The sequence below is a fragment of the Meles meles genome, chromosome 16, assembly GCF_922984935.1.
Source record: "Meles meles chromosome 16, mMelMel3.1 paternal haplotype, whole genome shotgun sequence".
NCBI classification, from domain to species: Eukaryota; Metazoa; Chordata; class Mammalia; order Carnivora; family Mustelidae; genus Meles; species Meles meles.
In genome coordinates, this window is record NC_060081.1 from 52,788,248 (window position 1) to 52,815,285 (window position 27,038).

Below are 27,038 nucleotides of genomic sequence, written 5' to 3' on the forward strand. Positions count from 1 at the left end.
GGTGACCAAAAGGGCAGGGCAGAGGTGGGAAGAGGACCTCAAAGCAGCGCCGGCCTCCTTGGACCCAGACTCCCCAGAATGGGTCTTCCTCCCACCGCCCTGTATTCAACAAAGCTCTGGGCAGACAAGGATACCTTCAGGTACTGCTGGATCATGGCGAGCTTCAGGCGCTTGGTGGCCTCCGGGTCCTCAGAGTCATCCCTGATGCGGTTGCGCACCTCCTCCCGGGTGAACACCCCTACGCTGTTCTGACTCTCAGCATTGACTGGTTTACCATGCCGGAAGAACTCCTGGGTCAAGTTATAGACCTGCCAGAGAGACCCCCCAGGAGGCTGAAAACACACTCCCTCCTCCCAACCTCTCTCTCAGACCAAAGAACCCCAACTCAGAAGTCCCCACCTTCTAGGTATTTCTGGACATGCTGAGCCCACAGCTCCTCTTCCTTGGTGAATCTGTGCAGCCCTGGGTGCCGCACTTGGGCTGCACCAATAGGGCCAAGGTTCAGGCTGACAGGTTGCCCTGGGCAGCCAGCCTCCTTGCTTCCAGACTGCCCTCTAAGACCTGCTGGGTCTGTTGGGAAGGGGAGGGAGCCTTGGAGGCTCTCTTGCTGGGCCCTTGCTGAAAACAAAGCAAAATGTTTGGTGCCTGGTGGGAAAGGAACCGCCCCCTCCCATCAAAGGCACTCTGTGGCCAAGCCGAACAACCACTGGACAACCCAGGTCTGCACACATTTCCTTTTTCCCAGAACCAAATGCCCAAACCCTTTCCCCACGACTCCTGGCCAAGTGTATCTGCTTCACCCTCTCCCAGGAGGGCAGTCTGAACTGGCCTGTCTGGTGTTCTCAGGGAAGAGGGAGCAGAAGGAGTCCTGAAATCTGACCTCCCAGGAGACCCTCCGTGGTGCTTCCTGGATCCACACAAAGTGCCTTTTACTGTGGAACCCAGATTTGTTTAAGCAAGATGGCCATGTTGGGGCAAGACATGTGGTGGGGAGGTAGGCCCCAGGGTGCCAAGGAATGAAAATACATTTCACAGGCATATTTTGGCAAGAACTCCAACCCACACCTTATCAACAGAAAGCAACAAACCGTCCCTTGGAGCATGGTCCTACTGCTTCCCCTCCCTGCTTGGCACATAACTTCCACCAAACACTGGACTCGTTTCCCTGGCGAATGGAAGCTAGTCCTGGGTCAGGCATGGCATCCCCAGAGGGCAAGGTCTGAGCCCCAGCATTCACTCAATCAACAGTTACTGGGCTGTGCCAAACACAGAATATAATCACGAGCAAGAAGGACGCTCCCCTGCCCTAGCTCAGAGTGGGGAGATATAACTGGGCTGATTCTACATGAGGCATTGTGACAGGGAAGAACCCAGGGGTTGTGGGGTCGACCCAGATGACCTCAGACAGCTGGCAGTGAGAAAGAAAGGAAAGGATGAGGAAGGTGAGAGGCCCTGAGAGAACGTAAGTAGCTCAGTCTTGCCCAAGTAGGCAGCAAGGAAAGACAAAGTTACAAGAGATGACTTTGAAAAGGCAGGCAGGGGCAGGGCACAAGGGACTAAGAGTCACATCAAGGTCTCTGAACCCTGGCGACACTGAAGGGTGGCCCACTCTCCCTCCCAAGACACCAGCAAATGTGGGCTCCTTGGTCAAACATCTGGGGCTGGTGTCAATTAGTGGTGTGTTCCCCCTCCTAAAGTGAGTTTGAATTTGGTCAACACGCGTTAATGGGTGTTTGCTCTGTACCCCAGCCCTGGTACAGGGCCCTGGGGCTGTACCCTAGTGGAAGGAAGGTGACGTTGCCCATTGCCCACCATCCCACTCAAGGGAAAAGCCTCCCCATGAGCTAGAAATATGAATTAAACATGTCTCTGAAGTATACAGTATGAAGAAGAAAATGAGCTAAATTGTTTGCTTTTCCTCCCTCCAGTCACAAGATGCAAGACATTTGGCCTTAACTGGAATCCTCAGCAAATTCCTCACCCAGCACCACTGCCAAGGAGTCAGGCTTTCGGCTGGTCTCCTCCTCCCTGACTCCCCCCCCCCCCCCCCCCCCGAGGCAATAAGCAACATGGTAGCCAGTCCTTAGCTTATGCTGACTAAAGGCTGAAATGTGCAGCTGGGAGTGATAAATTTAGTACATCTACATGATTCTTTGTATCAACCACCAACTGGACAGCCTTCACTGAACATGGGTTTGGCACAGGGGTACAGTCACCTGTCCTGGATTAAATGACATCTTCCCAATGTGACCTAGGGAAATGGTACTGTACCAGCTGATAATCCTCACCCCGATCCTCAGTAAGCACTTTGCATCAGGATCTCATTTAATCCTCATGACCCTCTGAAGTAGGTTTAACTGTGTCCATTTTATAGATGAGGAAAGTAAGGGTCAGAGAGCCTCAACAACTTGCTCAAGATCATACAGCTCATAAGTGGCAGAACTAGTATTTGAATGAAGGTAGTCTTGCTCCAGGGCCTAAGTTCTATATGATACTAGAGCATGAACTCATCTTATTTGTTAACAAGTAGAACAGATTCAAATAAGCAGCCCTTCAAAGTCGTCATCACCTTGTCGGAAGGTTGCATATTTCTTATGAAGCCACCCTCAGGCAGGGCTTCCCAGGCTTAGAGCTCGTCTCTTCAGAATGGCCTCCAGCTCTGGTTAAGAGCCACACAAGGAAATCTCTCTTTCCTCGTGGTTAACACCTCTTCCTTCTGACCCAAATTCAAGACTCCGGCTGATAACCCACCTTCGTCATCCTGCTCTCCATAGCTCACACTCGTAGCTTTAAAAAATCAAACCCACAAGCAGAAGCTGATGATGATCTACTTTTAAGCACATTTAAGAGAACAAGCAGGTCATAGACCCTGAAAGTCCTTCTCAAGAGACAACCATGTTTAAAGCACTCACTACAACCTGGAAATCAGGATGTGACTAATTCCCAGTGGACCAGGAAGGTCTACTTTGGAGAATACTGGTTCTTATCTGCTCGTTAAGAATTCAGTCTCTTTGTACGTGAGTGAAAACACACAATATACCTTGTGGGTGCACACAGAGAAGTCACGGTGTGCCTGCCTTCCATTCAGCAAGGACTATCCCCAAAGCGAGAGTTGAGAGTTGTTTCTCCTCCCCCACACCCAAGAGACAGAAAATGTGCAATAGGTGCTTGTTGGCCAACTTGCTGACCTGTGGTGAAGGTTCATTACACTATAAATGAGAAGCTATCAGAAGGCAAGGCCTCCACGCTCCCTTGGTTGTTAAGTGCAGTTCACAGCAACACTGAAAGATACTAAAAACATGAACACTTTTTAAAAAACCTGAATTAGACAAGGATGACTGCCATTGCCACTTCTACCCAACACTATACTGGAGACACTAGCCAGTGCAATATGGCAAGAAAAGAAATAAGTTGTCTCAGGCTGTGCTGTCCAATAGAATAGCCACCAAACACCTGTGGCAATTTAAAATTAATTAAATATTTAATTCCTCAGTGTTGCTAGATACATTTCAAGAGCTCTAGAGCCACATGTAGCTAGTGATTACCCTACTGGATAATGCAGGTCTAAAACATCTCCATTGTTGTAGAAAGTTCTACTGCATAATGCAGGTCTGAGGATTAGAAAGAAGGAAAAAAGTTGCCATTTTTTGGTATAGTATGTACATAAAATTCCAAAGCATATTAGAATATAAATTAAGGTTAGTGGATATAATATTAGCATTAAAATAATACTTTATCAAAGTAGCTAAATCAATATGTAACAATCAGTTATAGTTCTACATGCTGGAAAAAAGTAGAAAGTAAACTTTTAAAAAAATTATCACTTACAAGAGTATCCAAAAGCAGTAACAACAACAATCACCACCCAAGCACCTACTAATAAAGTCTAAAAGAAGACTCTTTTAAGATTTATTTATTTATTTGAGAGAGAGAAAGAGAGCAGGGGTGGGGCAGAGGGAGAGGGAGAGAAATCTTCAAGTAGTCTTCCTGCTGAGTGCAGAGCCCAATGCAGCTGATCCCAGGACCCTGAGATTATGACCTGAGCCAAAATTAAGAGCCAGACACTCAACCAAATGAGCTACCCAGACGCCCCCTAATAAAAGATGTTTAAGGTCTTTCTGAAGAAATATTTAATCATTTGTATCAATGGTCTCTTACCTAGTACTTTCCCACTCATCATCTTCGTTCTGTCCTCAAATTGTCCTGATTTTCCAAATACAGGGCCAAGAGAGGATGCAAAAACATGACCAGAATCACAGAAGACCCCACAGGTCACCCAGCTCCTCCCCCCATATTACCAGGCTGCTCCCTGCCTCCCACACCCATGTGCCCAACTGCCCTACTAACACCTCACCTCGTTGTATAAATCGCTGAATTCCTCAACCACGTCCTTGGGGATCCTGCGGCCACGGTTGGTGAGGTAGCAGGCCACGCCATTCTTGGAGTAGAGACTGATACGGCCCACACTGCGTTCCCCATCAGTTGTCTCTTCCAGGAGGCCATTGGCTTCTGCTAGATGATAGATGGGATTCCCATGGGAGCCATGGATCCAGGTGGCTCCCAACTCAAAGGTGGCGTGTCCTGATGGTGACAACAATAGGCCCTTAGAGGGGCAGGGGCTTCTTCGGAGAGGGCCAGGACACTGCCTCACCCTTCTTCTTCCAAGAGCCTCCTTCCACGCTCACAACAGGGCAGAAAGGGAGTTGGGTCCCATCTGGCAACCAAAGTCTTCAGTGAAAAGTTCCCAGCGGAAACTACATGTGGCACGAAATGGATTCCGCCATTCAGCTGAGATAATGGCCACCCTAAATGACTCTGTGACTTGCCCAGGGTCACTTCACTGGACAGTTGGAAGGCTCTCCTTTTGCATCCCACCTTTGTCTAACACAACACCAGATACTGGCCCCTCCTTCCTCATTGGTGACTCTCCCTCAGGAGACATTCTGTGGGCACCTGAGGGTACAGTGGTCCCAGCGAGGGAAGGGGGGTCATCCAAAATACCCGATAAGGAGATCCAGAGGGAGGGCCTCTGACTCAAGGTCCTCACCTGACTTTACTCCAATTCCTCCACATCTCCAGTGGTCTAAACCCTTGTCCCAGATGGAAAGTGCCCCCCCTCCCAACTTAGTCAGGAGCAGAGGAGAGCAAACATTACAGTCTGGAAGACTCCTCCGCAAGGCAGTCTAAAATAGACCTTAGAGAAAACTAAGTTCTCTCATCGTAAGGCAGAAAAACAGAAGGGGGGCAGAACCCTGGGAGTCTGACTAGGGAAGGGGGCAACTCCCGGACCCAAGCTGAGGCAGGACCAGGCCTGGAGCTGGCTTCACCATCCCACCCACAGCCCAGGTACCAGATACTCTGAGGCATCTGTGCCTGGGCTTCAGTTTCCTCTTCTGATGCTGCAGGGACTGTGGCACATTGCCTCCTTCCTTGCCTAGCTCCCAAGGATGTTGAAACAATGGAAGAAGACAGAGGAACATGTTTTGTGTGTTGTGTTTTGTTTTGGAAGACTGGTCCAAGATATCATGTGCAGCTAAGTTTGTTGCCAAGATGATCACAATAATTCCTCCTATCCTTGCACACGCGGCCTTTTACATGACCTTGCCAATCCTCCCATCAAGAGGTGGGATTTGTCTCCCCACCCCCTTGAATCTGGGCTGACCTCGTGACTTGCTTTGATTAAGGGAATGCAGTGAAAGCGATGTCCGTGGCTTCGGAGCCGAGGCCTCAAGAGATCTCATGGCTTCCACAATCACCCTCTTAGAATCTGACCACCCTGAAGAGGCTTATCCTGCCGGAGATATGTGGCCCAGCCAAAAAGCCAGTGCCAACCAGCAGACCGACAAATGGGTAAGGCTGTCTTCAACAAACCTGCCCCCGTCAAGCGACCAGATGACTGCAGCTGAGTGGGAGATCCCAGGCAAGACCAGCAAAAGAACTACCTAGCTGAGTCCAGCCCAAATTCCCGACCCACAGAATTTAAGCAAATAAAACGGTGCTGCCTTCAGCTGCTACATTTGGGGGTGATTTGTCAGGCAGCAATCGTTCTCTGAATACACCGTAACAGACGACAGTATCACCCCTCACCCCACGAACTGGACATTCTTTTTTTGCGTGCCCTCCCTCTCTTGGGTTGTTTCTAATTAAACCACCAGTTACTAACAATAGCCCTGTATATACTATGTACCAAACACAGAGCAAGAGACAAAGCATCCCACAGCCCATGGCCTCGTGCCACAGCCTCATGCCACAGCCAGTGAGACAGAATTTCCCTGTGTCTGCGGAGGAGGAGGCAGGAATGTGTATGTCCTTTTGTCCAGGAAAAATGGACAGACAGGGAGGTACAAAAAAACTTAAAAAAACCAGTGCCCTACCTCCAGGCTTGGGGTTCCCCAAGGTGTCTTGCCTAGTTTGAGCTCCCAAGAGAAGAAGGGGGCCAGCACCTTGGGGAGAGGCCTGGGCCCTCCTCTGGGCATGCCAGGGAGCATCAAATCCCACTGCCACTGGGTAGGGACATCCAGGCATGGGCCACCCTTCCTGGCTCAACACATGGCAAAAGCAGGTTTGAGGTCAGCCTGAGGTCAGCCACAAGGTTGGCATCCCACCCCTACTGGCCAGGCTCTGCAAGGAGGTGGGGTGAGCAGGCCCCAGTCCGAAGGTATCTCCCACCCTCTCCCATCTGCTCCTCAGCCGCCGTGATCCTTGACACCCCTGCATCCAAGGGCACCAGCCCCATCTCCTCATCTGCCCCATGGTGTCCCCAGAGCCCCTGGCCCTCAACACCTCAACATCACTGAAACCCACAGCTAGCATCTCACACTGAAACAGGTCCAACTGCAGCCTGGGAGTTCTGCCCTGCAAGTCTACACACACGACAGGGGCAAGTCTGCCCTTCCCTGGGTGTGCTGTCCGCTATCCTGGCAAGGTCTGCCTCTATCTTCTTCGCATACATCACTCCATGCATATGGCCCCCTCCTTCTTCCTCCCCTCTCCTCCACTCAGCACCAAGCTCCCCCAGCTCAGGAAGGCTTCTGCCACCAACAGATGGCTAGAGGGTGCCTCCCCTCAGCTTCCTGCAGCCCCAGGCTTCCTCTTCGCTGCCTGTACCATGCATGGCATGTCTCCGTGGTCAGCAACCCAGGACACGGGGCCATGGGTCCTCTCATCTTCTGCTTCCATGTGGCACACTGAATGTCTTATCAAGACTCAAGAACCCTGACTGGAGCTGCTCTTCCCGAAGAGTCCCAGGGCTTCCCTGCTGGCCGTCCCCAGGTTTACGAGCACCTTGGACGGCACTTTCATCCTCACTGCCAACATCCACTCCTGTGTGCCAGCCGGAGACGGACGCAACCTCATATATGCCTTCCAGGAAATGCTCTAGAAGACTCTCAATGCACCAAAGTTTCTGAAAGAGGAAAGGGCCCCAAGTACATCCTCAGCCTCTGCTCATTCTAAGCCTGACCATCTCTTTCTCTGAGCCAGGCTCCACGTCCATCAAATGTGGGCATCCTAACTGCGTGGCCTTGTTGCCCCGTGTAGGAATGGACCCAAATACAAAATCCTCTGGAGGGTCAACGTAGCACATGCCTTGGGATTTCAGGCGTGGTCCCTGCCAACTTGGCCTCTCATTGATCAGATCCCCTGGCTGGGAAGCGCTGACTTCCAGCTGCCATTTCAGGCAAGTTCCCCACCTGTTAGAACCCCTGGAAAAATCTGCCCACCCCTAGGGTAAGTGTCCTTCCTGGCTCCTCTCTCTAGGGTCTTCATTACACTGTGACCCAGACAGATCCTCTTCCCAGATGATCCTAAGATCTGCCCATCACCCAAATCCCATCCACCTCTACTTCCCTGAGCTCCTTCCTACTGAGTACTTCCTACTACTTCCCTAGCCCCAGGACTAGCTCTCAGTCATGATATATTAATTCACACTCAAGAGTTAATGACTCATAAAGACTTACAGAATTCCTCTTTTTGAGAAGTAGAAACTGGTCCACCACTGCCAAGACAGTTTGGTCTGGGTGTCCTCTCCTTCCTAAACACTGTGCACGCCAGGTCATATGCCAAAAACAAAGGCCAGGGCCCTTCAGGTTGCTTAAAGGGCAAAGGAAGCTTCTGTCAAAAGCCCAGGCAGCATGCATGATGGAACATTTACCGCAGGGGGGAAACCAAAATAAGGAGATTCCAGGCAGGGCCAGAGCACCGAAGGACAAAAGATGACCTTGGCCTAGGAGTCGGGGTGAGGGGGCCCACTCACCGAGTTTCACGCTCTGCACGCGGCCTCCGATGCAGCTGGAAGCCTCAAGCACAGTGACATCCGTGAAGCCTTGCTCCAAAAGTGCTTTGGCTGCAGCCAGGCCAGCCAGGCCAGCGCCGATCACCACCACACGAGGCTGTCCCCTTCTCCGTAGGCCACGACTGAGAGGGTCATCCGCACTGTCGCCACTGGATTCACAACTTTGCATACCGTCCGCACTGGCCTCCTAGGAACCTGCAGGGAGAGGGGGGCAGGGGTGTCATGGTTTACCTGCTCTGCCTTCACTTCCCACCTGCCCTAAGGGACACTTTCGAGCTCTGTTCTCAGGGGGGTAATCTCAAGTCCTTGTGCTCCTCCTGAGCCATGGACAAAAGGAACCATCTCCTAAGGATGTGGCAGGGAGAAGGACAGACAGAGGGAAGGAGAAAGGTGGGGCAGAGGCACCGTTGGGCCCCACAAGCAAGCAGGGATGCCGGGAGCCTACCCCAAGCCCCTGAAACCCATCAATCCCATCCCAAACCTGCTCAGCAAACCTGAGACAAGAGCCAGCCAGGAAGGGGATGAGCAAAAAGGCCAAACTTGGGAGAAGCTGTTGACCCTGCTGACCCTGAACCAGCTTGTCCCAGCCCAGCTGCTGTGGTCCAGCTCACATCAAAACCAGATGCTCATACAGACCTTAGGATGCTCACATGGACTCCGGGATGCTCACAAGACCCCAAGATGCTCACACAGACCTCAGGACTCTCGCAAACACAGCACGGGAGCCTCTACTTTCCCTCCCTTGCATGATTCTCCCCTGGCACTCTTTCTCCTTTACCCCTTCTCTCGTCCTCTTGCTTTCTGTTAGTCTTTCACAGGCTGAACGAAGTGGCAATTTGGTGGGCAGGACATAGTCCCGCCCTCCCCCCAGAAAGTGCCACGAGGCTGGTATCAGACAAGCCTCTGTTATTCTGGGTAGGTCTCTGGTTGTTTTCCTCAGCCACCCAGCCCCTCAGTCACCGCAAAGCAGCAAGGAGCCCAGGAAACGGTGGACTGTGAGGACCCATGGCACCAGAGGCCAGACATCAAATTGACAGTTACACTAAGCCAGCTTGTTCAGAGACGCCAGGCTAGGGAGCTGATGGCGGGGCGGCCAAGGGTGGGGGGTGGTCCCTAAATCGCCCCAGTGCTGGAAGAAGCTACCCTTCTATTCCCATAGTGACCACAAGGGTTTGAAGGTGTCTGGGGGCCATCCCGAGGGGCCACTCAGCTCTGATCCCGTCCCTGTTCCCTCCGTGACCCAAGCAACTTCCATTTCAATCATCTTTGCTGAAGTTTCAGCGGCAGAAGCTCCAGACTCTAATAGTACCCAGGACCTAACAACAGAGGAGGAAGGCTGGATGGAAGGTGGCTGCTGGGCAGTGGAGTGGACGGGGGACACAAAAAATAAAAAACTATCTCCCACACCTAATAAAGCTCAGCATAACCCTTCCAGTGAAGAAGCAGCCGCACCCCCAAGAATAAGCCCAAGAGAGGCAGGGCACACTCCACTAAATAGACAGGCCAAACAATGCTCTTAGCAGCTTTATTTATAAAAGCCAAAAAACAGAAGCAGCCCAAAGGCCCAGCCATGGGAAAATGGGTAAATAAATTGTGCTATGTGTAGCATTTTCATACAAGGGAATATTCTTCAGCAATAAACAGAAAACCAAAGTACTGATACCCTCAAACATTACACTGAACAAATGAAGCTAGAGACCAAAGAGTACATGTCGTATGACTCCACTTACGTGAAGCTCATGAGGAGGTAAAATGAACCTGTGAGGAGAGAAGAGAGACTGGGAGGAAGGGAATGACTGAAAAGCCTCAGGAGGGAACTCTCTGGGGCGGAAGGGATATGTACCTTGATCTGAATGGTGGCTGCACAGTGTATATATAAAGATCCACTGACTTGGGGAATTCAGGATTTGTGCCATTTGTTGTATATATGTGCGTGCACCTCAGTAACTATTTGCATATCCATTCCTGCCCAGGAAGGTGGGGGATGGCTGGGATGGGGTGGCTTCGCACCGGCTTCCTTCTCGCATCCCCTGGTCTGACCACTGAGGCTTCCTTCCCAGCTTGAACCGCGCCCTCTAACGTCTCTTTACGATAGGATTAGCAAAGGGGTCTTTTTCTAAATATGCTGAGGCTGCGAAGCTGTTCCTCACGCCTCCACCACCCATTCCGCCTGCCGAGGCCACTCCTGGGCACAGGGCCTAGGACGGCTGCGTCCCCGGATTCCCAGCCACAAACTCCCCTCAAGCCCCCCAGACCCAAGCCGGCCGCCTCGGCGCCCTGCGGTTCGCTCGACAGCCAGAAGGTGGCGCCCGCTGGCCCCTCAGAGGCCGAGTCTCCGCCGGAGGCCGGGGCTCCCCGCCCCCTTCCAGGGGAGCCGGGTCTGGCGCAGCCTTTCCTTCCTCCTTCGGTCCCCGCCGGCTCCCTGCAGCGAGGTGCTGTCGGCCTCTGGAACACGGGGTCCGGCGGGCCGCGTCCTTCCCTCCCACCCTGCCCTCGCCCAGGTTCTCCTTCTGGTGGACTCAATTTAGAGGCGAGGGTGTGGCTGCCTGCACGCGGGGCCTGGGCGGTCGGGGTAGGAAGGGTCGGCGAGGTGACGCGGGGTGGCGTCAGGTTGGCAAACACACAGCGGCCGTGGATGCCACCTGCCCCGCACCCCGCCATGCGACCTGGAGCTGCCGCCCGCCCCACCCCCATGCCTCAGTCCCCAGAACTGGGGGGGTCGGGGGCGGGGAGGCCTCCATCCTGCTCTCCGGGCTCCATCTGCAAACCACCCCCCACCCGCCCCCAGGGGCCACCCTCCAAAACCGCCCCGCTCCTACAATAAAGGAGGGGATTGCCGCAGGGGTCTCACACCGGACTGGTGAGACGACCCCTTTTTGAAAAGTTCCTGTGGGGTCCCGTGTGTGACTGGGATGAAATGGTGGTGGTGAGGGGATCCCCACTCCCCTCTGAAATCTCTTCACAGAACCCCAATCTCTGTGGGCCACCGCATCTGAAAACCCGGGGTCTAGTTAAGCTGGAAGCTGATAGAGGGAGAGCATACTTGGGGCACAGCGCCTGCCCAGCCGGCTACATGAACTTCCTGGCTAGCCTCAGGAAGGGCCGTCTTGTCCTCACTACATTGCTATAGTCAAATAAGGCCCTGTGTGCATGTCGCAGATTGACAATACTCCTAAGAGCCTCAAGTGTGACAATCACCTCTAAGTTTCTGTAACTAAATTATAAGCAGAGGGCCTTTGGGGGAGGGTTCAGAAATGCACAGCAGGAAATGGCAAGTGGGCAGTTTGCCTTTAAGAGGAACACAGAAAGAACCCCGAGTTCCCAATGTTATCAGGGGCCTTAAATTCAAACAGCACAGGGGTGGAAATAGGCAAGCAAGAGCCACGTGTTTCACCCGCACCTCTGATCTTCACAAGGAATCCCACAGTCCAATTCCTTCTGGAAGGAGCCAGAGAAGCCCTACACACAGAGAGAGGAGTCGTCCCCCCCCCCCCCCCCCCCCCCCCCCCGTTGGCCCTCCACATCAGCCCGTGGAGCCAATACACCACAGGGTCCAAACAGAAAGGGACAGAGAAAACCTCGGGCAGGAACACCTACTGTGTGCCAGGCCCTCAGCTAAACCCTGAACTGGACCTTCCAGTGCTCTGTTATCTCCCGCCAGGGTAAAGGAGGGGGTGAGAAGCCGCTTATTTTCTGTTGGCTTTGTGGCATCTTTTCCTTTCAGGTTTTTTTTTTAATTTTAATGAGAAAATGGCTTATTGAGGAAGAAGACTCACACTTAATTTCCACCCCCCCCCACCCCGTGCCTGCCTGTTCTTCTCTCGCCTTTGGGAAATAAATAAATAAGTAACATCCGCTCCTTGATCTGTATGCACAGGAGAAACAGAACACCCTGTACTTCTCCTGCAGATAAAGGAGAGAAGAAAAAGTGCTGGCTCAGCCAGGCAGGGAGGAGGAGGAGGGGTGGGGGAGGAGGGAGGCCCAAGGCAACAGACACTTGTCTTCTTGATCCTACTTCCCTGGCAAAATGAGGGTGGGAGCCTGGAGCGCCCATGTCCCCAGACAGGCCAAGCCTGGTAGCTTTGAGAAATCAGATCCAAGCATGGTGTGAGCATCCCACCCTCATTCTGAATGCCCCACTGCTTGACCCCTGCTCTGGCCTGCCAGCCAACGCCTCCCCCTGCGGCCCAAAGCCAACACTGCCCTGACTGAACCGGCCCAAGAAGCCAGTCTGGAAAGAAGGCGGCAGGAGGGGAAGAAGAGAGGAACAGAGGGAAGAAAGGCCCTGTTCCTGTGGCAGGCTCCCCAAGAAAGAAAGATGAAGACGAGGAGGCCAGTGTGTGTCCACTTCCCCTCCGTACCATACCTTCTCTCAGCATGCCCACCAGTTTCATTGCATCCCCCTCCAATTTACCCTCCAAGAAGTGCCTCCTAATCTCCAAATACCAGAAACATGATTTAGTCCTGGGTTCCTCTAGAGCCCCTCTTGCAAATGCCCAGAACTGAGCTGGGGGCAGCTCCGTATCTCCCTGTGCTTCTGCATCATGATTAACACCGCTGGACTGCCCACCCGTCCCCAGGCTCAGTGCTGAATGTGTCCCTAAGGGAAGACTGCCCTTCTCCAGCAGGTCAAGCCATGTCCAGCCCGCAGTCAGAATCACTGTGGCCTCTACCCTCTGTTTCCCAACGCACTTCCCTGCCTCCTCCCTCTGAACTGTACCCCTAGAGAATTGCTGGGCCTGCCTCAAGTGTCGCCCAGGCCTCCCACTGACCAGGAACATAACCCTGGAAAATAACATAACAACATTCACTAAGCACTAACCATGTACCAGGAATGGGTAAGGCCTCGACATGTCAGCCCTTTACCCGCTGAACCCAGTTGACCCTTCTGGCTCTAGTTCTCACTCAGACGCCACCAATCATACATACATACCCCAACTTCGCTGAGGTCCTGGGATCCCCCGTGCTGCCCTTCTGAAGGCCTAGAGGAGACACCCGGCCCTCACACATGTCAGAGAAGCTGGCTCCGTCTTCTCTTAACATGCACACCCTTGTGCAGGGCACTGGGACTAGGGGGCTCGGTGCCTGGCTGAACCCACCCACAAGGCCTGCTCTACTGATGTTTCCTGAAGCAACAGACACCCTGGAAATGGGAGTTCCTGGCACTAGTTGCGCTCTGCGATCACCCCCCCTCACCCTACCCCCATTGCTCTTCTGTTCCCAAAGCATGGACATCTCACCCCAGCAAAAACTACGCTATGATTCGGTAATGAGGCTGCAGCCCCCCAGCCACTGAGCAGGGTGTGGCCCCAGCCTATGCAGGAGACCCCCTCCCCACGCTGCGGGAGTGGCCCGGCTCCGTGCAAGGCACCCCTTCCTCCTCGGGACTGGAGTCCACTTCTGCTCACCTAGCGATCAGCAGGTCACTTCCCTCCCCCTACAGTGGCCACTGCCACGGAGGGCCAGCATCCCAGGTGCCCCCACGCCCTTCCAAAGTCTCCCCTCACGAGAAACAAAAAAAAAAAAACACCTTACACTCCTTGGCTCCCCTCTGAACACAGGCTACTCCCAAATGTGTCTGCCTCACTTTCCTTTTCTCAAGGTCACCTCATTATGAATGACCCATTTCCCAGAGGAGAACAGAATGGCCGAGGCAGTTAGCACACCTGGCTCACCCAACCTCACCGTTAAGAGTCCAGACACCACCAGCAGGAGCCCTGCCAAGTGGCCCACCGCTTCCAATCAGCTGCCTTCTCCATTCCTATATGGCCCATGTTTGTTCCTGCAGGGCTCTGGGGGACCCCTGGACCCTCCCCTAACCAACCCTGGGGACTTGCGAGTCTCTCCTCCTAACAGAATCTCAGGGGTAGCAGCCCTACCTCAGTTTCCCTGGAGGGACAGACCCCTCTCTGCTTCAGGTTTCTAACATAAGGGAGGGAGGAGGAGGGAAGCTGGGGGCCTGGTCCAGGGGAATCTCTTCAGACTGCCTGACAGGTCTGGGAGGGATTTGGATTCTCCTGGGCCCCCCAGACAATGCAATTATTCTTCAAATGTAAAAAACGCCCAGAAATCCCAGACCAGCTGCTTTGCACAGCGACCCAGACAAAGCGGCTCTGTCTGCAAGCGAGGCCCCTCCCACCCCTCAACCCCAGGAAGGGGTGGGCCCAAACTCCTCCCAGCCAGACCCTCCCCAGCCCTCCTCACCCAGGCCAGGCAGCCAGGAAGTAAAAGAGGCAGGGTCAGGCCAAGCCAGCCACAGGGGCATGAGGGTGGGCAGTGAGACAGGGTAAGCGTGGGGACAGGGCAGGGCAGCCTGGGAGCCCAGTCTTTCCTTTATCAGGTGACCCTAGACTAGGGTCATCCCTTCTCCAGGTCCCACCTGGCCAATACCTCTGAACTTACCCCAGGGACACAGCATCCGTACCCCACCTCCTGGACACATTGGTTTAAGTCCCATCACTTGCTTAACTGCCTCGTTTTGTCTTCCAGCTTTCCCATCTGTAAAATGGGCGTCAGTACCTCTGTGTGGTAGGACAGCTGGGAGGATTAAATGAAACAGCACAGGCAAAAGCCATGGCCCCCTGCCAGGGCCATCTCTGAGAGAGCAGAGAGGGAGGAAAACCCCTGAAGAGCCCAGGACACAAATGGGAGATCCGGGAGCTTCTCCTGGGGTCCAGGACTCCATCTCACTTATGGAAGAACCCCAGTCAGTGTCTGAGCTCAGACCCAAACCTCAGCCTTGGCCTAGTATCAGACGAGACCTTGACCCTGATATCAATCAGAGTACACCATAGCCTGTGTTTCACGACCCCCACCTCTGAGTCAGCCTACATTCTACCCAGTTCTGGAGGGTCGGGCATCAGAGACAATGGTCACCAGCTAACCCCAAGTTCATAAAAGGGGCAAGGCGTGGGAGCCTCATTCCACAGAGCCCACCCACCAGCACTGTCCTCTGGCTCTCACAGGCCAACGTGGGGCAAGGGCTCTGGAGGCCCCATCTTCCTTCCTGGCCCTTAGACTTCTCTCCCAACACAATGCCTTTGTTACCCATTTCTCTTCCTCACGGCCGGATGTGTAAAGTCCCTGAAAGCACAGCTTTAAAAGTATTTGTAAGCCTTCTCAGGGGAGCAGGGAGCCTACACTGCATGGAGAGAGGCAGCTGCAGACCTGGTGTATAGGGGGACAAAGCCAATGGCGTGGCCCACACAGGTGATGGTGGGCAGGAGGGGGAGGCATTCCTAGAGAGGTAAGCACTACCGTCTGTTCTCCACTTCCCTGGAGGCTCTGCAAGACAGGAGAGACCCAGGAGGATCATTCCAGGACCCCAGCTTATAGCCGCTTACAGAGACAGACCGTGGAGATGACCCAGCTCAGGGTCAAAGCCTAATTGGAGGTGGAGAAGGGGAAGCAAGGCTGGAAAGAAGCCAGAGAACAGGGAGAGTCCTTCTGAGGAGGCTGAAGCTCAGCTTGTAGCCTCAGTGACCATGTAGCCAGAGAGAAACAGAGGTAGAGATGGGCCAGAGCAGAACCCAGCATGGCCTTCCTGCCCCCACAGCCACACTCAAACAGCTCTGGCCCACACTCCACCCTGGACATCCCACCCGAAGCAAAAGTAAGTGGGTCACACTCTGACCAGAGATCAGATCAGGGGCTGGTCAGGGCTGGCTTCTGAACCATCAGTGATTGGCCTTTCCAACTCCAGGCCAGCCCTCTTCAATTTCCTACCCCTACTCCCCAGAGCCTGTCCTTGGGTTCCCATCTCTGTGCCTGACTGCACCACACAGCCTCTCTGGCCAGGCAGGCTGCCACCTTTCTGCAAGCAGGGCCCACGTTCTTGCCCTCAGATCCCAGAGCTTCCAGATGCAAGCAAACCCCAGGTCCCCTCGGCCCAAAGACAAGTCAGGGTGCTGAGATGATGACTGCCACTCCTGGATGCTCCTGGAGAAGATGAAATTCCCCCAGACAGCAACCTCTGCCCCAACCAGGGTGGCCCTGGGAGAGTCTGTGAGCCCTTGAGCCTCAGTTTCCCCATCTGTAAAATGGAATAAGAAAATGGCAATAATCCCTATGAGCCAGCCTCCAGTGTCCCCCAGCAAAGGGCACAGGTCTCACTGTGGCTCCCTCAGCAGCCCTTAGGATAAGATCCCATGGCCTGGATTCCCTCCCTCTGAGTGGGACCTCACACCCAAACTCTGAATCCTTCTCCAGAAAGTAATCAACCATAGAAGTGTGAGAGACCACAGAATCAATCACTGGCCTAGTGACCACGCTGCTGTGGGACTGCCCTTGGTGACAGCAGACCAGACTGTGGGCACAAGAGAGCTGAAGGAGATGGCGCTTGCGGTGACTCACTCCTCCGGGAGGAAGTTCTCCTGAAAGGGTGAACTTGAGAGAAAATTAGCCTCAAGCCCATGTTGCCAGCCCTGTTTTGAGGCAGCCAAGTCACTGGCCCTTGGGAAACCCCAGAAAGAGACACTTATATCCCTCCCTCCTCTCCTCTCCCCTTTCTCTATCTCTCTCTCTCTCTCTCTCTCACACACACACACACACACACATACACAATCACAAAAATATACTTCCTTATGGTTCACTTGATGATCTAGCTTGATAGAGTCCCCTCCTTTGAGGACATGCTAAAGCACCACGGCATTCATACAGGTCCACCCTGGCATCAGATCACTTGCTTTTAAACAGCAGTGGTTTGAATCTTGACCAGAAATGAGATGAGTGACCTAAGCCTCAGTACCTCCTCAATAGAGTGGGGGAGAAGAAATGCCTGCCTCACAGGGCTGAGTGCGACAATGCAAAATACTTAGCCCAGAGTCAGGCATGTAGCAGCAATAGTTCTTATATTTGTTTTCCTATGGGCCCAAGTGCATGTTAGTCAGGGTCACGGGCGGTGGGGGATGGGGCAGGGGGATGGCCTGGGCTAGGAAACCAAATGCGGTGGAGATGGGGGGTGGTTACACCAGTAGAGAAGTCGAGACCTTCCTGCAGAGCAAGACCTCCAGAGACGACCACCCCACCCCACAGTGATCCCCAGCCGACGACAGGGGAGGAACAGAGCACTAGGAGAGAAGGGTCACCCCACTTACTGGGGATGCTTGGGCCTCCCAGGCTGGGAGGCCAAAAGCGCAACAAAAGAGCAATCCATGTGGTCACCAGCCTCCAAGATGGCCCTCAGTGATCCTTGTCTCCTAGTACTTGTGCCCTAATGCAGTCTCCTCCCACGCTGACCTGTGTGACTAAGAGGATGTCCTAGAGATGACAGAGCATGACTTCTGAAACTGGGTCAGAAAACACACTGTGGCTTCAACCTCACTCTCTCAGGCTGCTTACCGGAGGAGAAGCCAGTCACCACCTTGAGAGGCCGCTCCAGAAATCCTACCCAGAGGCCCGTGTTGCAACAGCCCGAGTCCTACCAATAGTCAACCCATCTTGCCAAGCTGTGAGTGAACCACCAGGAAGCAGATCCCCCAGCTCCGGTCAACCCTTCCGGTACGTGCAGCCCCAGCTGACATCTTGAATCAACCTGCTCAGAGACCCCAGCCAGGAACACCCACCAAGACTGCTCCCAAACGCCTGACCCACAGAAACTCTGAGGACAATACACAGCTGCTTTAAGCTACTGTAGTGTGGTGTCATTCATTACACAGCATTCGGTAACTAATACAGTCAGCAATTCTGTCTCCCCAGTCACCCCCAAGGCAAAGACCCCCCAGACAGACTCCCCATTCTACTCAGGATCCCAGCTCCTTTTTTCCCCCTGAAATTCAGGGCTGTGTTGGAACGAAAGACAGTCTGACCCAGGCCCTACAACCTACAAGCCCAGGAGACAGGAACAGTCAGTAGACTCACCTGGAGATTTTTATAAATGACAGACAACCCAGCCCCCATGCTGGGTCACTTAAATCAGACTCTTTGGGGTGGGACTGAGCATATAGGGCCCTATATGATGCTCACTTGGAGCCAAGACTGAGAATCACCGCCCTGGGGCAGGCTCCCAGTGTAGACTCCAGGCCAGCCAGGAACACCCAGGGTCCGCCCATGCAGGACAAGGAGGCAGAAAGAACAGCAAGGCCAAGCAGGGCCTGAGATCCTCTCCCTCCCCCCGCTTGGGCTGAGGGTCTCCCTTTCCTCCCCTCCTCTGCTTCCCTGCAATGCGGGCCCCAGGGCTCTCCTGCACCTCCCACCAGACAAGTCCAACCTCTGCCCAGGAGGACTGCTCCCTTCAAGAAGACCCCACGTGCAGGACAGGGTTTAGCTCTCAGTGATCCTGCAGGAGTCTCTATTTCCTCGCCTATCAGTGGTGATTGCCATCATAACGGCCCTGCTCTCTCACAGGTCCGAGGCTTCCCCTCAGATGTCTTCAGAGAGATTTATATGTTTTGCCTCTCCTGAGACACAGCAATGGGTTAAAGAGAGAAGGTAAAATAGGGCTGTGATAACAGCTGTAACGGTGACGGTGGGAGAAGATGGGACAGGCACCTAATGGGAGCAGGGAGAGGAGTCAGAGATTCCCAGGAGAGTCCTGAGAAAGGAGCTCCAGTGGGGGAAGGGCAAAGGCTCGGGTGGCACCGCTTCCAAGATCAACTCTCAGCAGCACTCTTCCCCGACTCCAGGACTCATCCGCCCAGCTCCAGGCCAGGGAGCCCCTGGCCCCACGTGGCTGCCCTCACATGACCTTCTTCTGCTGCCGCAGCAGCCCCCACCTGAGCTGCTCTGCAGGCCTGCGAGGAACCCCTCAGCTTGCCCAGGTGACTCAGCCGCACACATAAGCTTGTCCCCCCCACCACCACCAGGGGCACCCAGGAGAAGGGGCAGGATGGCCCTGGCTCCCCAGAGGGCCGCAGCTTCTCTCAGACAGCACCCCAGCCCTCCAGAGAAAGGGGCAGGATGGTCACACTGTCCCTCAGCGAACAACACAGGCACTGTAGACTGAGTAGAGCAGGGTGACGAGTGGGGAGAAGTCTGGGTGAGCACAGGACCTGGGTAGGGGGTGCGGTGAGGAGGACAGGATGTCTCAGCTGCCTCTTGAAGCCTGGCGGCATGTTCCAGGCCAAGGGTGTTGCCAGTGGAGAAGCCACAGAGATGAACACCACCAAGATAAGAGAGAAAATGAGGCCTGAGAGGAGAGGGGCGAAATGGGGGCGGGAGGAAGCTGGGGACAGATTTTCACTCGTTCATACATGTCCTCACACCCATTAGGATGGCTACTACAAGGCTGGGTGAGGATGTGAAGAAAGGGGAGCCCTTGCACGCTGTTGGTAGAAATGTAAAATGGCAGAGCTGCCGTGGAAGGCAGAGTGGATGGGCTTTTTAAAAATTAAATACAGGGACGCCTGGATGGCTCAGCCAGTTGAGCAGCCGACTGTCGGTGTTGGTCCTTTGACGGAGCCTGGCATCAGGCTCCGAGCTCAGTGCGCCAGAGTCTGCTTGGGATTCTCTCCCTCTCCCTCCCCGCCCCCATAAATAAATAAATAAATAAATGTAAGATCTAAATCTGAAGTTCCCGTATGATCCAGCAATTCCACTCCTGGGTGTGTATGTGAAAGAATTGAAAGCAAGGTCTTAAAGACAGGCACGTCCATAGAAGCAGTATCCAAAATAGTCAAAAGCTGGGCGCCAGGTAAGTGTCCGTCGGCGGATGGAGCAACAGGATGCGGTCGGCATACCGATGGAATATTATTCAGCCTTAAAAAGGACGGACATTCTGGCACCGCTACAACATGCATGCACCTTGAAGACATGCCACAAAGTGAAATAAGCCAGTCACAAAAGGATAATTACTATGTGATCCCACTGGTATGAGGGACCAAGAGTGGTGGAATCCACAGACACAGAAAGCAGAGTGGTGAGTGCGGGGGGGCTGGGACAAGGGGGAGATGGGGGAGCTCGTGTTTAATGGGAATGGTTCCAGTTTTGAAAGATGAAGGAAAGTTCTAGAGATGGATGGTGAGGAAGCACAGAAGCAACGTGAATGTCCTTAATACCACTGAACTGTATACTTAAAAATGGGTGAGATGGTAAATTTAATGTAATGTATCTTTAACCACAATAGAAACAGTAAGAACAAGTACAGAAACAAAAATGTTCCGTGAGTGCTACTCTGCGGCAGGCAGTCAGGATCCAGCGACAGCCCGAAGCTTCCACCACCAACCCCCCAGAGGGTCCAACGGGTCCGGGGTGACAAGTCCCACCACACAAAAGCAGGGTGAGGGGAGGTGAGGGGAGAGGCTGCTGCTCTGTGTGGGGAGGTCAGGGAAGTCTGGCCGACATGGTGACACTAGAGCAGAGGAAGTGACAGGCAGGAGAGAAGCAGAGGATGGCAGTGTTGTGGTGACCCTCTGGGGACCGGCTGAATGACAGGATGTGGGGGTGAGGGCGAGGGCAGGATCAGGATGACTTGGGTGACCAGTCATGACACCAGCAAACCCTGACAAGTTCTACGTGAACAGGCCATCCCCTCACCCTTCACCACAAGCGAGTGAGGAGGGAGGAAGAGAACTGAGGCCAGAGAACTTGGTGCAGGATCCTTGAGCAGGAGGGCCCCCCCCCAGGGGGGCTATCCCAGCTCCCCGCAGCACCTGACCCCGGTGAGCCGCCAGCACCCGGAGATCCACCCATTCTGCGGATGGCGCCCTCCAAGCCTGGGAGGCGGAGCTGGTGGAGGAGGAGGTAGCTGCTTCCCTGTGGGGCTTCTCCCCTCTCCCTGCCAGGAGCCGCAGCAGCCTCAGTTCTGGGGTGAAGGAGGACAGCCCAGTCAGCACTTTCCACTGACTCTTTCAAAACCACTGACAAGAACCGAGGCTGGGAGACAAATTCAGTCCGGGCACGGTTCCCCCCCTCCACCCCCCTACTCCCCCACTCCCGCCGCCGCCAGCAGGCCCCTCGTGACTGCACAAAGCCCGTCTGTGCTTGGGCTCCAAGCCCCGGGAGGAGGGAGGTCTCCTGCAAGCCCATCCTCTCTCCTGAGCCACCGGGTCCCCGTGCTGCCCGGCCGGGGACACCCTGCCCCCAAAGAGGCACCCCACACCAAGGGCAGAGCTGGGCTGCCCACACAGTGTTTGTGGGGACCTGAAAGGCTTAGCAGGACTCTGTCCCCCCCTCCCACAGTAAACTCTTTCTGGGCAAAGCTCCTTCGCCTATGCTCCCACTCACCAGAGTTTATCACAGGGCAAAGGTAGCATGCAGGGTCCCAAAATGAAGAAAAGAAAAGGAAAACAGCCTCAAAACACCCAGCCACCAGATACACACTCCATAGCAAACTTGTATATAGGGAGCCCTTTGTGTGCCAGGTCCCATGCTGGGGACTCGCCTCTCCGGTCACTAAATCTTTTAATACGACATCCTGCTGCCCATTTTACAGATGACAAAACAGGCTCAGAAAGGTTCCCAGATGGGAGGGAGGCCACCCGGATAGAGAGAGGGGCAGAGCAGGGCTTGACAGCCCTGAGCTCATCTCTCTCTGCCCCATGCTCACTGGGTTCTCAGGCTCCCACTCAGCCTCCCCAGGCAGCAGGCCTGAGGACTGCCCTCCACTTGGCACATCTCCTGTCTTACCCTCCCCACAGACTGACACTGAACACATTGTGCCAGGCACTCGGGGGCTGGCAGGAGGCATCCCCGGGGCCTGGCTGCTCAGCCCAGCTGCACTGCCAAAACCTGGGGCTGCCACTGGGAGGCCACCTGCCTCCCAGCCAAGGCCCTGGTGGGGCGTGCTGCACACCCCCCTAGCTTCCCTACCCCATGAGGGCTGGCTTAGGGTTTGCCAGGCCACAGCCCTTTGCCCTCAGTTTTGTCCTCCATAACCAAGAACAGAAACAGGGGTCTGATCGCTTTGCCTACACGAAAGAAAATTCTAAGAGCAACTCACTCATACTTCCCTCTAGACAGTCACCTCCTTTCTCACCGGCCCAAGACATTTCCCCCCCGGTAACTTCAGAGCAGTTTAGCTGTGCTGTCCTAACGAGTCCTAACACTGGATCACCCAATAAAACGCTTTCCATAAAGTTCAACCCTGAAGCAGAAACCCCCCAACCCCGCCCCAGCAAAGCTGGAACCGGGTCTGGAAAGCCAATGGTATTCATTTCAAAACACATATGTGGGCCCTGAGCCCATGATTTAATCCATAAAACACCTACAGAGTTAAGACGCTGGGCTTGGACAATAAACATATTCTTTAAGTCCTTTTGTTGAGTTCAAAGACAGACTTAATAATTCACCAGCTTTTGAAATCAAGAAACGTCTGTTCTTATAAATTCTGTCATTATCATTAGGACTACTTTTGCTGAGCGCATGTGAGGTACACAGCCCAGCGCTGAGCATTTGCTATGGAATATATCAGCTGATGCTCGCATCAATATCCCCATTCCACAGAAGGGGAAAACTGAGGCTCGGGGAGCTTCCATAATCTGCCATCTGGCATAACGCACTCCAGAATTCACTTAGTAAGATCTTAACGCTCTGGCTCTACTCTTTTGTAAAACCAAGGAATGAGTCAAGTTCATTGTCTTTTCTTGAGTTACCTTTTCAGATTTACTCAAAAGTTAACTGCACACATTGTGTATGATTTTTTTTTTTAATTTCCTAAAATAAAAGAGAGAGAGAGAGAGAGTAAAAGGGATCTCTGTGTTTAACATTTAAAAGCCTCATTTAAAAATCTTTCCTAAGGATGTCTGCGCATTGTTGATCCTGAGTGTCTCCTGCCTGAATCACCTTAAAATCTAGCAGACTTAAGGCCTCATTTTTTTGGCCAGTCCAAAAAAAAAGGACCGGCCAGTCCCTCCTCCCTGGGGTCTGGACTTTGGGCTGGCTTGGGCAGGAGGTCTGGTTGTGGGTAAGGAGGCATGGTTGCAGGTTTGGGGATAGGCTCTGGTGGACTATGCGGGAAAGAAGGCACATCAGACCAGATGTCCAAGAATTGGCTGTGAGACCCAGTCATGCCATTTGCTGGCACTGCCAGGGTCTCCATCTGTGAAATGGGGTAACAGCTCATGCCAGGTGGGGCCGTGCGGCCAGGAAAGGCACTATGGGTCTGCCAGGGCCTGGCACCAAGTTGACAGAGGGTGGATAGGTTCTTTCTTCTTTTTCCTAATAAATTACACATCATTTCCAAGGGCTTCTTCCCCTGGTCTTAAATCATACCATCCTTAACATTTTTGCCCCAAGAAGCAGCTAGAGGATAAAGGAATCTGGACTGAGCAGACAGGGTCCTCCACTCCCCCCAGAGCCGGGCCACGCCACTCTGGCCGAACCTAAATGCTTTTCTTCATCTTTCGTCCTCTCAGTCTCTGATGCAGAGAGAGCAGGAAGGGCCCTGGTGCCCGCCTGTTCGAGGAGGAAGGAGCCAGGGCAGAGGAGACAGGAGCCTGGCACTGGACCGGGTGAAGACACTCACCAGGCATCCTCTGCCAGGGCCTCCGGAGCGCCTTCGTCACCGCGTCCGCAGGTCCGCCCCAGCGCACCATCCCGGCAACTTCTCCTAGGTCACCACTGGAGCCACCACATCCCACCTCCTCCACCTGAGCTGCCGAACAAAGAGCCCTCACACCTCAGAGGAAATGAGGTGTGGCAAGGGGTGAAGCGGGGTGGCCTCCCTGACCATCCCAGCCAGCCACGGGGGAGCAGAAAGGGAGAGGCAGGAGCCCTGGGACTCTCCCCCTCCCCCTCCTGCACTGGCAACACCCCTTCCAGGAAGGCGACAGGGGGAGATTCTTAACCTTTTGGGAAAATGACTCAGAGCTCTGAGACTCTGAGCAGAAGGGTCACATAAGCAACCTGCTCCCTCCCCGTGCTCAGGGACACAGCTCTTCTGTGCGGAAGCCCAATGTGTGTACTTGAAGGGCCTGCCTGCCACCCCACCATCCCTGCACACCCGTGCCATGCTTCGCACTAAAGCATCGTTCTGATCAAACCACCTTGCTCAAAGACCTCTGATGGCTCCCCAAGGCAGGCCCCTGCCACCTTCCCCCTGCGCTTGGCACCCCATCTCCTAAGTGCATTCAGGGAACCTTCTGACTCCTACACCCAGGCTAAGCTTATGACATCTCATTCTGTCAGAATCTCCCCACCCTGCGGGCCACTCCTCTAAGCAGCCGGTCCAGGCTACCCTTGCCGTCCCTCTTCCTTCCCCTCTACAGAAGGTGACTCCTTGGGTCTGATCAGGACCCCACTTTAAGCCTCACCATGCTCTCTGCTGGCCTTTGTACCTCTTCATGTCCCTGACAACTGTCCCCTTCCCTGGGTCCCCACCAGAGACACTGCCTACAGCCATGTCAATCACACGGAGAGCAGCCAACCAGTATCTGAGTGTCACAATGGCCCTACAAGGGAAGTCACATCATCTGCACAGTCCAAATGAAGAAACTGAGACACACAGCAGTTTCACTTCTTGGCCAGAGATCACAACCCCACTCTCTGAGATGAAGGGCTGAGAGACCTTGTAGAGCAAGGAGATGGCAGGGGAGGGGTGGAGAGAGGCCATCCCAGAATCACAGAGGCCCAGGCCTAGCTACCACAAGGGTCCTCCCAGGTGCCTTTCTCAGCCACCCCGTGCAGTGGAGCAGAGCTGTTGCCACAAGAAGGGAGGGCTGCAGGTCTGGGCCCAGATCCCCTTCAGACCAACTCTCCCTCTGCAGTGCCCTTTTCTTCCACTTATGATCCAAATAGTACCCACCCCACCAAGCCCACCTCCTCCAGGAAACTAGCATCATCCTTCTTTCCCTACCTCATACTTCCAGTCCCACCCATCACCCATGTTTGTGGTTTCTTGTGGAGCAGCATCTTTCCACAACAGCCCTTCCCACTGGGTGCTTTCCTGGTCAGTGGGATATATTATTAGGCAGTCTTCCCCAACAAAGATTTTCACGGTCAAATCAGTTTAGGAAATACCAAAAGATTTCTTTTTTCTGCAGGACTTATCAGAACCTTTAATTTTCTTAAATGCATTCTGAATCTCCCACAGACTGGAGGAACGAATTTCCCAGTTTCTACCCTTACCTGTCCCAGAACCCCTGGGGTTTCTCAGAATAGTCTTTAAGAAATGCTGCCCCTCTCACCCCTATAGAACAGCCTGGCACACAGCAGAGGGCAGAGAGGCAGGGATCACAGTTGGGTATCCTTTTAGAACATATATGGGACATTTGAGGAACTCAGCCTGAGAGTCCCTCTCGGAGCTGCCCTCAGTTTCTGTCCTTTCCACCTTCCTCTCAGTGAAGTGACTGCCTCCCCTCCTGCCAGCGTCTGAAAGGGACCTCATCTGACTGGGGCCCTCAGATACCATCCTCCTCCCACAGCACAAGGCCATGTAGGGCCCAGACAGCAAGCGGCCTAGGAAATCTCCAGAGCAAGCTGGACACTGCTTTTGGACAAACTGCTTATTTCTACTCCATCATTAGCCTTGAATTTTAATATTAAACCAAAATTAAAACATATGAAGCTACTGTTCTGAGATGCTGTGCCCCACCCAGCAAACCCTGTAACCGTCTCCCCCCACCCTGCCCTACTTTCCAGGGAGGGAATGAAGTCCTTCAATTTACAGAAAACTAGGGCCTCAGAGGGGAGCAGACACTTGCCTGTGGCAGCCCAGTCAGGGGCAGGGCAGAGAGAAGCATCCAGGCCTCCTCACTTCCAGGTATGGGGGTGGACGGGATGTTGCCAGGTGGGATAAGACCCCAAGAGCGGCTCAGGTAACCATCGGTGCCAGCTGCCAGGACTCACACAGGCCAGCGTGAGGGACAATGCACACCCTGGGGGTGACAGCTCAGAGGCTGGGATGACTTTGGGGACTTTTAGGAGAGGATGGCATGTCTGGGGCTGTTTCCCCAATCTTCTTGGCCCCACCCTGGCTGGAGGAAGAGTGCTCACCCCAGATTGGCTACCCACAGGGCCAGGCTCAGCTGTCAGCAAAGATAAGGTCCCCTTTACGCTGGCCCTGTGTCACCCTGCCTTGGGGAAGTCGCCTGAGACACCCTCTTGTGGTCTTGAGAGTTCCTCACAGTCAGGTACTGGGAAAATCAGGCCTATGTTGCCGGTCTGAGACCCAGACTCCGAGCACACCCTCGCAGCAGAGTGGTTCGTGCATCCCACACCCTCTATGTACTCCCTCCCTCAGCACCCCCGTTCCCCCCACACACGCAGCTCCTATGCCTCCTACCATACAGTCCATGGGAGCCATGATGGGCCCCTTTACCTGTTTTTGGTCCTGCCTGAGCTGCACCTGTCGCTGTACCTGCCTGCCTGGGCCCTGAGTCCCCAGTCTCAACCCTCCCCACACAAACATGGCCTGGACTGGCAGGTTTCCACCATCTGGGAGCATGTGCAAGATGCAGAGGCTCAGGCCCCGGCCTAGACCCACTGAATCAGAGCCTACATTTTAACAAGATGCCCAGGTGATCTATGGGTTAGAGTTTGAGAAGCACTTTTATAGATCACTGGTCTGATCAAGTCATCGCACCCGAGGCCTATAACCTTCGATGGCTCCCCAGGGCCTAGGGAATCAAGTCTAGACTCAGCACCCAGTGAAGACCTTCCCTGACCTGGCTTCAACCCAGTTCTCCAAGCTTGGACTCCCCCTCCACCTTGGGAATGCCATCTCCTCCTCTGTTGGCTAACGCTGCTCAGAACTTCAGGGCCCTCGAAGGCATCACCTCCTCCAGGAAGCAGGCTGAACTATACCTCCTTATATCACATCTGGCATGGCTCACTCCTTTCCTGCAGAGTGGAGCTCTCATGTTCCCAGGTG

The 27,038-nt window shown here is 54.0% G+C and overlaps 1 protein-coding gene across 4 annotated transcripts in view; it reads right to left on the reverse strand.

Annotated features, from left to right (window-relative positions):
* The window catches only part of SMOX (spermine oxidase), a 46,797-nt gene that overhangs the window by 14,557 nt on the left and 5,202 nt on the right, over window positions 1-27,038 (reverse strand). For 3 of the 4 annotated variants that reach the window (XM_045981520.1, XM_045981519.1, XM_045981517.1), the window contains exons 2-4: window positions 8,255-8,488; window positions 4,355-4,581; window positions 135-308 (exon numbers count right to left, since the gene is read on the reverse strand). In XM_045981520.1, coding sequence (XP_045837476.1) covers window positions 135-308; window positions 4,355-4,581; window positions 8,255-8,462 — 609 coding nt within the window. In that variant the 5' untranslated portion in view covers window positions 8,463-8,488. Of the gene's footprint in view, window positions 1-134; window positions 309-4,354; window positions 4,582-8,254; window positions 8,489-23,693; window positions 23,809-27,038 lie in introns of those variants that run through there. The other variant, XM_045981518.1, reaches the window with a different exon arrangement.